The sequence below is a fragment of the Euprymna scolopes genome, chromosome 22, assembly GCF_053919585.1.
Source record: "Euprymna scolopes isolate OS-2025 chromosome 22, ASM5391958v1, whole genome shotgun sequence".
NCBI lineage: Eukaryota > Metazoa > Mollusca > Cephalopoda > Sepiida > Sepiolidae > Euprymna > Euprymna scolopes.
The window spans coordinates 62975842-62987254 of NC_136503.1; the positions used below are offsets into that span (position 1 = coordinate 62975842).

The 11413-nt window shown below is 34.7% G+C and overlaps 1 protein-coding gene across 1 annotated transcript in view; it reads right to left on the reverse strand.

The window, feature by feature from the left end:
• Positions 1 to 10418: 10418 nt before the first annotated feature.
• The window catches only part of LOC145243454 (toll-like receptor 2), a 39519-nt gene continuing 38524 nt past the window's right edge, over positions 10419 to 11413 (reverse strand). Inside the window, exon 2 of the mRNA XM_080106344.1 lies at positions 10419 to 11413. This exon is cut by the window's right edge and continues 1558 nt beyond it. Within this exon, the coding sequence (XP_079962470.1) occupies positions 10822 to 11413 (592 nt within the window). The 3' untranslated portion in view covers positions 10419 to 10821.

Sequence of the window (11413 nt, forward strand, 5' to 3'; positions counted from 1 at the left end):
CTCATTTTACAAGGAGACATCACATCACCCTAAAACATACCACTCCTCGAAACAAGGAAACAAACAACTCCCAGCATTTTTTAGGAAGCCCCCAGGGAACAACAATTCCAGATTAGAAAAAATTAGACCCAAAATCATCAATTTATCCACATACTCCTTATCAAAGAACGAAATGGAAATACTGAAGCTGGGCCTCAAATTCTGCCCCACCCCTAAAAGCAATATAGCAGAACTAAAAAAGGACCTTAAAGAATTCGAACGGAAATTTAGACTAATAGAAACACTAGATAACAAAGGGGACAAAGATGATTCTTTAGTAAAAAACAAATCAACATATTTCCCTAATAAACAGAACAACACAAAAGAACTAAACAGCTACTTCGAAAATCTCTGGAACCTTAACCTCCAAAAAAAAACACAAAACCACAAACAACCTCACACATAAGGAAAAACAAGCACTCGAAAAGATCCGTAATAATAATGACATAATAATAAAAGAAGCAGACAAAGGCAGTGCCGTAGTAATCATGGACAGAACGTATTATGAAACAAAAATTACAGAATTACTGGATGATAAACACTACTATAAACCCATTAGTACCAACATAGATAACACCACCATCTCAAAAATCACAAAACTTTGTACAACACACAACAAAATATTAAAAAAGAAAGAAAAGGACTTCCTCACAAATTTCATTACAAAGACCAACAACTTCTACGGACTGCCTAAAATACACAAATCTGGCACAATAAAACTTGCCATCGATACACAAAACTCAGAATATATTAGCGCTCCAAACCCTAGTGACCTTACATTTAGACCCATTGTAGCAGGACCAGCCTGTCCGACAAGCAGACTTAGCAACTTAATAGACATCTTATTACAACCTTTCACAGATCAAGTTAAGAGCTACATAAGGGACGACACACATTTTTTTACTACCTTACCACATACAGTAGAAAACGGGACACTATTAGTTACATTTGACGTTAGCAGTTTATATAGTAATATACCCCATGAATTAGGAAAAGAAGCAATACTATTTTGGATCAACAGACACGCACAAACACTACATCCCAGATTCACAAAGCAATTCATTATCGATAGTATAGACATAATTCTAAATAATAATTCCTTCGAATTCAACAATACCAACTACATCCAAACACTAGGTACAGCAATGGGAACGAAAATGGCACCGACTTACGCAACCCTTACATTAGCCTACCTAGAAGAAACCTTATATAAAAAAATAGAACAAAAATTTGGCCACAGCACTAAAATACTGTTTGTAGAATCATGGAAAAGGTACTTAGATGACTGCTTCATCCTATGGAAACCTACATGGGGGGACATCACAGACTTACACACCATACTCCAGAACCTACACCCAAAAATTAAATTCACCATAGAACAAAGCTCTACAGAATTACCTTTCCTAGACATACTGATAAAGATTAAAGACAATAACATTATCACAGACATTTACCGCAAACCTACAGACACCCAACAATACCTACACTTTAAAAGTCACCACCCTAAAAGCTGCATAAAATCAATTCCCTACACCCTAGCACGTAGAATCTGCACCATAATCACGGACAATAACCTTCGGAAAATCCGACTCAAGGAACTACGAATAAATTTAAGAAAAAGAAAATACCCATCACAACTTATAGACAAAGGGATCCAACTTGCGACAAATATACCAGTAGAAGATTTGAGAACCCCTAAAGAACGAAACAAAGAACAAATCCTAACATACGTCTCCACACACAACACAAACAACCCAGAGCTTTTCACAGAGATAACGAAAAACCTCGTCCTACTTAACCAAAACAGCAAACTAAACAATTTCCTTAAAACAACAAAAATAATAAAAAGCAAACGCCAACCCAAAAACCTAAAACGCATTCTTACCTCATCCAAACTCAATCAAGACGCAACAAAAGGAGTCACAAAATGCAACAAACAACGATGTGGAGTCTGCAACATAATATTAGAGGGAAACATATACACATTTACGAACCCCATACAAACATTCAAAATTAAAAAAACCTAGATTGCACCTCAAAAAACGTGATCTATGTAATAAAATGTCCAGCATGCGATAAATCCTACATAGGCGCTACAAAAAACCTTAGTAATAGAGTAGCCCTACACCGATCCAACATCAAAATCGCGGAAAATAGACACCTACATGTATCACAATATATACACACATGCAGTGGAGGCAGATTCGAGATAATGCCCATCTTCCAAACTGACAACTACTTCTACTTGCTAACTCAAGAAAAAAATTTCATAACAAAGTTTAACCCCGCCTTAAACATCTCTCCATAATTATACACATAAATAGGCAAAACACAAAATACACTTACACGCATGCATGCTTGGGTAGATGTGCACCCTCACACACGAAACAACAAAAAAGCACAATAAGGCACACGCACACTTTCGCGGGTGCGCGCACCCATACCCAGTACAGTACCATTTCTCTTAACTAAACAAACAACTAGAAATTAAACGTATGTGTATGTGCGCGCGTGTGTGCGTGTGTATATGTGTGTGTGCGTGGGTGTGCACATATGATTGTGTATGCGTGTGTGTATAATTATATATCATCTGTTATCTATGCTACATCTTGTTTGTATGTATACGTGCACTTATGTTTGGGTGACCGAATCCATGTATGCATATGTGCATGGATTGGAAAGGAAACTTCAACCAATATATGCATAAGGTGGGATGTATGAATATGTATGTGTGTGTGTGATTGTGAGTGCATGTGCCCATATATATATATGGGTGGATGAGTGTATACACATCCGTATGTATGTGTGTGTATGTATATATATATACATATGTATGCACATGTATGAGTGGGTAAATGTGTTCGTGTGGATATGGATATACGCGTATGTGTGAGCCCCTGCATATGTCTGTGTGTGTGCATGTGTGTGTGTATGTGTGTGTGCCTACATAGTATGTGGATGTTTGTGAGTGTATGTGCACATACATATATGTGTGTACATATATGTGTGTATGTGCGTGTATGTGTGTGTATATATATCTTCTACCTATTCTCCATCTTACTTGTGTGTGTGTGTGTGTGTGGGTACGTGCACGTATGTCTGAATGATTAAGCGCATATATACATGCGTGTTTTGGTTGGGGGGGGGGAAAAGTATATATATATATATATATATAAAATAAAAAATAAAAAAATAAAAATAATTGTCAGCGGTGGATGTATGCGAGTACGTGTGTGGGTGTGTAGGTGGGTATGTATATGTGTATATATGTATGCTCCTACATATATTTCTATGTATGTACGTGTGTGTATGTGTGTGTGCCTGCGTACGTGTGCATGTGTACATGTACATGAATATATATGTATGCGTATGTGATTGTGTGTGAGTGTATGCTATACATGGGGAAAGAAAGTCTTTAAAAAGAACCCTTAAAAAGCCATAAAAACCTTCACCATATGGACTAAAAAACACTCTTTGAAACTAACTTTGACCGGTCACTGTGAACAACTTACAGTTGGAGACAGAATGTCTGAACACTGAAAACACGCATCGCATCACTATGAAAAACATATTTAATATCAGCGGAGGCATATCTACAAACTCCCATTTTAAAGAAAAACTTTTTACGAAAATATCTGAAGAGAGCACACCCTAAGCTCGAAACGCGTTATAAAAATATTTTAAAATAAAAATATGATGAAAACCTTTAAAAAACCCACAATTGTTGATGGCTACACTCTTTTAAATATACATTTCTTCTCTCGTTGGAACTACACAACCATCACTTTAAATATATATATATATATATATATATATATATATATATATATTTAAAGTGATGGTTGTGTAGTTCCAACGAAAGAAAAAGATGTATATTTAAAAGAGTGTAGCCTGCAACAGTTGTGTTTGTTTTTGTTTCGCTTTTTTTTAGCCTTTTATCATATTTTTATTTAAAAATATTTTTATAACGCGTTTCAAGCTTAGGTTCGCTCTCTTCAGATATTTTCGAAAAAAGTTCTTTTTTTTAAATGGGAGTTTGAAATGTTATTTTTACATCTGCTGATACTAAATCTTTGAACTTAACGCTGACCGGACACTACCAACACTTACGGTTGGGGACAGAATGTCTGATACCACGTCACTGTGAAAAACACATTTAGTATCAGCAGATGTAAAAATAACATTTCAAACTCCCATTTAAAAAAAAAAGAACTTTTTTCGAAAATATTTGAAGAGAGCGAACCTAAGCTTGAAACGCGTTATAAAAATATTATAAAATAAAAATATGATAAAAGGCTAAAAAAACACAATTGTTGATGGCTACACTCTTTTAAATATATATATATATACTAGGCTACCCATGACCCGTTGGGTCAGTATATATTAACTATGGAATTAATGTATGAGCGTGACACTTTTGACGTAAAGAAAATAGTTTTTTGTGACGTAACAGAAACATTTCTATGGAAGTATATTAAAATGAAAAAAGAATATAGATAGATTTCTATGAGTCGTTCTGTTTATAATTGTTTATTCTTGAAAAAAAACTTACAGCCATTGAATTATAAGTGGTTTGCCATACTTATAGGTAAATAAATGTACACTGCACAGATACCATAATACTTAAAGTTAAATTCAAATTTTGAAATATCTTTTAATTTAAACGTGAAAATTTTTTTTTTAATTGGGTCGCTGAAAACGTACACAGTAAAACAATAAATTGTAAAATAGTAGATTTATTTGTAAGAACATTGCGTTAAAATAACTTAAACGTAATATGGAAATGAACGATGTAAAAAATGCAGAAAGTATGAACAATTGTTTATTTGGATGATTTAAAACGCATAAAAAAAATTAGGCCGAGGAGGCGTAGTAGTAGTAGTAGTAGTAGTAGTAGTAGTAGTAGTAAGAGGAGGAAGAGAAGGCGTAGTAGTAGTTGTAAAGAGGAGAAGTAATAGTAGCAGCAAGAAGAGAGACATAGTTGTAGTAGTAGTAGTAGGAGGAGGATAGTGCGCAAGCAAACAAGCAAACAACCAAGAACGACAGAGTTTTAGTATTATATATATATATATATATATATATATATATATATATATATATATATATATATATATATATATATATATATATAAAGGAACGCTGTGTGTGAGAGAGTTTGTTCACTATGGACTCAAAAACGACGATGTAGCTTTGGTGAGTATATTTATAAAACCGCATATGTGAAAACATGTATACTTACTACGCCTCGAAAAACTTCAAATTTAATTTTTATTCTACATTCTTAATTAATTTCGATCATAATAAACAATAGGGAGTAGGGGTGGAAGGTAGTTTGAAGGGAGGAAGAAAGAAAGGAAAATGTTGATGGCACGTGACAAAGGGCTAGACATGCAGATATAAACTACATAAGTCAAGGTTTTAGTCGTATGCAGAGCAAAATTAGTATGGAAATATGAGAAAGGAGAAGACAAGGAAAAGAAAAAGAAAGGCAAGTGGTTTTATGAGAGGGGGGTTATGTATCAACCATTATATATATATATAGGTAAATATCCTATATATATATATATATATATATATATATATATATATATATATATATATATATATATATATATATACTAGCAGGGAGACTCAACGTTTCCCGGGATGGAAATGATGAAGTAAATGTTTCACACTCCCATATTTTTATTACCATTGAAAAAAGTGAAATCGCCCATTTTTCAATGAAATTGATTGATTGCCTGTAGTAGTTAAGGTGCTCTGGGAGTAAGCTTCACATGATTGCCCTCAGTGACTTCGCCCACAATACATTGTAGTCTACATTGCACTGTAGAGAACCTATTGTTGGTTTTATAAAATTATTGTTTATATGTAATGGCTTGAATTAAAGTTTAGAATGCAAAAGTTAAGTATTATGGCTTAATTGCGCTCTAAACAGAAATATTTATTCCAAACTTGCCCCTGTCATATCAAAAAGCCATACTGTTGATTTTATATGACTGGACTTTCTGCTAGTGCGGTGATAATGGCTTGAATTTAATTTTAAAATAAAAAAGACAGGTATCATGGTTCAATTTTGTTTGAAATAGGAACATTTATTTCGCGCCCTGCCACGTCAAAAAACCGACTGCTGTTTTTATATGTCGAGTCTTTCTGCTTGTGTGGTAATAAAACTTCTCAAATGCACCTGTGGTATTAGGCTGTATTTCGATTATCGGTTATCGATACACATCGAAAACATTCCAGTACAAAACCTATCTAAGAACGCTGCCAGATAGATAAAGGATATTTATGTGAAATTTCATAAAAATTGGCCCAACCGTTGCAGAGTCTTTAGAGAACGAATACATACGCAAACTTCACACACACACACACACACACACACACACACACACACACACACACACGCACACACACATATATATATATATATATATATATATATATATATATATATATATATATATATATATATATATGGTTTCCATAAAGTCCTTTTCCAATTTGTGCGTTCTCTTGGATTATTACAATTTGCAATTTTATAGCTGTCGATTTAATAGTTGTCATCCATTAACAAAATATCTCAAATTCAAAATAAAATTCTCGTTTGGCTTTCGGGAGAAGATCAAAGTGTAGTATCTGTTCTTCAGATACTGCACTTCTATTTCTTGTTCTCTTTCGGTGGAGGAGAAATCCTTCACGACTGAGACAATTTTAATTTTTGTACCTTTTCTCCACGTTAAAATAACGACCCTGGTGTCTAACTCTGTCTCGTGGGGAGGCATAGTAAATAGGTTCAACTTCAATAAGTAATGGTTAAAATAAAATAGATATAGTCATAATATCCTATTAACTCTTTTCTATAATAATTTTTTTTAATTGTAAACACCCTAGTGACATGCATAAGTATTGGATATTTATTATCTTTTGTTATATTCCTAGTTTATGTTTGCCAGTTTGGCTGATATTTGTTAAGTTAATGTTGTTTCAGTTATGTGTGGGAGGAAAAGTAAAAACTCAGGATTGAATCCATTTTTATTTCAAAGTTCAAAATCATCCCATTCAAAAGTATTGGATGAATGGCACTTTTCTCAAATTTCCAATCGAAACTTCGTATTTTAAATTACTTTAAATATTCAAGTTTTGATAGCATCGTAATTAGTAAGCAGAGCTCTATATTGTACAGGCTTTTATTTAAGATCACCCAGAAAAGTGTCTTTACTAGACAACCAAATATGCCAAATACCGATTATAGTTTGTCGAAAATATAAGAGTAAAAGTATGCAATTTTGAGAAAAGGTAATCTAGTCAGTTGAAACGAAAGTTGAACTATTCGGATGGAACACAGTGACAAATGTTTGGCGATAAAATGGCACTGCCTTCCACAAGCACAATACTATCCCTACAGTTAAATTTGGGGATTGTTCCATTATAATATGGGAATGCTTCCCCCCCTCCCCAAGAGCACTGGTGTGTTACAAGTTATCCAAAGAATGTCTTAAGAATCGTAATCGTTAATTGTATTGGAATCGGAAATTGAATGGTAGCATGTACAAAGAGATTCTAGAGAAGAACCTTCAGAAATATGCAACCTTATTAAGACATGGTCGCAAGTTTGTGCTTCAACACGACAATGATCCCAAACATACCTCAAAACTTACAAAGGAATGATTTGGAAATAATGGTATTCGTATTCTCAATTAGATCCAAGTCAGTTTACTTACTTGAATCCAGTTGAGAATTTGTGCAATACTTTGAAGATTTTAAGGTTCATAAGGGGAATTCACAAAATGTGAAACAATTAGAGGAATCATGAAAGGAAGAATAGGGTAAAGTGACGGTGGATCAGTGTGAAAAACTTGTGGCCAACTCTTGAAAGCGACTGGGAGCAGTGAAACAAAACAGAGGCTACACAAAAAATGTTGAACTGATGTATCCAATACTTTTGTGCGGTTTATTTTGAATTTTTTTTTAAATGGATTCAACCATGCATTTTTAATTTTTCTTTCACATACAATTAAAACAACTTTACGAGATATTACTTAACAAATATCAGGCAAAATGGCGGATATAAACTAAAGTTATATCAGAAAATTACATATATCCAATGCTTATGCGTTTCACTGTATATTCGAGGGTCGTTCCAAGAGTAAAGACTCCTATTTTTTTTTATTCAAAAGGATAAAGAGTTACCAAGACGGGAGTGGTACCATTAAAATGAGCGACCTTTTGTTCTCCAGAATTTATCTGCATAGTCACCAGTATTCTAAATAAACTTTTGCCAGGAATCATTAAAGCATTAATTATATTTTTATGCAATATTCTTACCCTGCTGTAACAAACTTAAGCATGACAGACCAAGCAACATGCTATTTCAAACTATAGCATGAGAAACCAAGCAACATGCTATTTCAAACTGAATTGCGCCAAAGCAACAATACTACTATATCAAGTTTAAGCATAACTGATCAAAGATATGCTATTTTGAAAACTCCCTTCTTCATTAAACAGAAAGAGGGTCATTTTCCATCATAATAATGATCATACTCCCAGAAAAACTACTGAGCAAAGGTCTCCTGGAAGACTTTAGTTGGAAAATCTTGCCCCTATCCTACATATGCTTCTGACTTAGCTCCCTCTGACTATCATTTTTTATCACGAGGATTACAAGCCGTTTAGATGACGTGATAAGATTGAACAAGAGTTAGATTCATATTTCGAATCAAAACCTAAAAGAATTTACAAGCGAGGCATTTATAAGTTCGTTGACAAATGGATTTTGATTTGATTAAGTTAAAGAGAGCAAAGGTCGTAATTGCTATGAATAAATATTTTCGGAAACACAGTTTTTCATTTTCAAGATTAAATTTTAATTCGGCAAAAACTTTTCCACCAACTTGATTATTTAAGCACATATACATACTAGTATTGAGATGATTAATCGGAATCGGGAATCGGAAAAATCGGAAATTTTAGGAGTATCGGAATCGGAAAAAAATTGTGCCTATTTTCCGATGCCAAAAACGATTTTTTTTTACAAGGTGGTTACCACTTATCAAGGCCCGGAAGGAAATAGATTCATTCAATTGTATTCTTTGTTTGCAAACAATAAAAAAAAAATTGTATTTGAAGATAAACTTTTTTAAATCAAAAAATTTAAATACATACATTTTTTTATTTATTTGTTCTATCTTGTATATTGAGCAATTTTATTTGGGATTAAAATATTAAAATATTAAAATATTGCATATAATAATATTTTGTAAGACCAAAAATTACTGGATAGATTTCATTTCATTATTCTGGAGGGTATATATATATATATATATATATATATATATATATATATATATATATATATATATATATATATATATATATATATATAGTACAGTGTGGAACGATAAAGTTGTTGCCCTAAAGCTTTATTAAAAACATGAATTCAGGTAAATTGATTAGGTAGTAGAGCTGACATCTATTCAATGTAGCTGCCTTCAGCCTCAATCACCGTCTCGATACGGGTCCAGGACTGGGAGCATGCTATTTCCACAAGCGCCGGTAGGAGCTCTGCGAATACTCAGCGAATACTCGGCGGATGTGAACGATCAGGTCAGCTTGGGTTTTGTGGAAGGTCATGTTGGTGATGGTCTCAACGTATGACCAAACGAAGTATTCTAGTAGGTGTAGGTTGGGCGGAGTGAAGGAGGGCAGTCGTAGTACTCCTTCTGAAACCAATCATGGGTCTTTTTGCACTTGTGGGCCGGCGCCGAGTCCTGCTGCCACACCGAAGGTCTGCCAGTGACAACCTGATCGCACCAGGGGATCACCACACTCTTCATCACATTCAAGTAGTTTTTGGTGTTGAATTTCAAGCCGACTTCGAAGATGTAAGGTGGCATCATGTGCTCTGAAGTGTTGAAACGTCCGGATTTGCATTTTGAGGGTGTTGGCAATGGTCCTGTTGTCATAACGGTAGAGAGAATGAGTTGTACAGCGGTCCACCTCCGAATCTCGCTCGTTGAACACTGTGTCAAATTAAGACATGATCAAAGGCTCCCATCGTTCTTGAGATTTGTACAAAACTGGCCAACTAGTATATTGGTTGCAGCAAAAAAAGAAAACCGGGTTTTATCAAATGGAAATGGAATTGTGCCATCTTTTCAAAAGCCACAATTTTGTTGTTCCACCCTGTAAAGAAAAAAAAAACAGAAAAAAAAGGAAGAGAAAAATAGAGAGCGAGAGAAAGAAAGAGAGAAACAAAGACAAAGCGAGAGAAAGGAAAAGAAAGAAAGAAAGAAGAAGAAAGAGTGGGAAAGAAAGAAAAAATGAAAAGAGAACAAGAAAGACAGAACGACAAAAAACTTCACACTTCACATAGATTCTGAGACAAAATTAATTTTGTTTTATTTACATTTAGCAAGATACGCTCTTGTTTTTTTTTTCACACAAATAAACCACAACATATCAAGGCCAAAAACTCCAACGAGGATAACGTTAAATGAGATGTATTATCAGTTGAATGATACAGAATATTACGAGAGAATTAAAACCGATTAATAAAATTGACAGCTCGACAAGTATTTTTAACATTTGACTTGAAACCGACCATGTTGTAGAGAAGCAGTTCCATGATATTTTGTTTCAGAGATGGGCAACCTTAGAATAACATTAGATGTGGAGTGAGCTATGCAAAACCCGTTTCTATTAACTTCTATTATAATTGTCATTTTGTAAAAAAGAAAAAAAAAAGTTGGTTTCAGTAATGTTATGATATCGCAATAATCAGATATCCGTGTGCATTGGTGGTGTTCTCAAAATCTCTGTGAGTCTTCTCCAGAATACATTCTGGCCGCGCTCATCGTCACTCCATTCCAAGCAGGGGATCCTTTTCATGAGAGTGGCGAGCCTTCTCGACTGGACTTCGAAGGGAATCTCTTGCAAAAGAATCGGCACTAGCATATCTCTTTTGTCTTCCAGAAGACGTTGTTCGGCGAGGCTAGCCTCGTACTTACACCAGCTGCTACTTGCAAAATCTGGCGACAAGATCAACACGACTTTCCGGCTGGTTTGAACGCTCTCCAAGATGTTATCTACTATGGTGTAGCCAGCCTTGAAATCGCGGTCATGTAGACAAAGTTGAAAACCCTCTGTCTCCTCGATCATCGGCAGGAGTTTGTTCATCACCCATTCCAAATCCCGGTTGCTGTAGCAGATGAACGCATCGTAGATGTAGTCGACGTTATCAGCTAACGGTGTATACTTACGCCGACGGCTGCAGAATAGAAAGCACCAGAAACGGACCGACCAACGTTTTACGTAGGCAACGATGCTGCAAATGATGAAGGTGAGAGCCAGTACGGCTAAGCAGATGGCA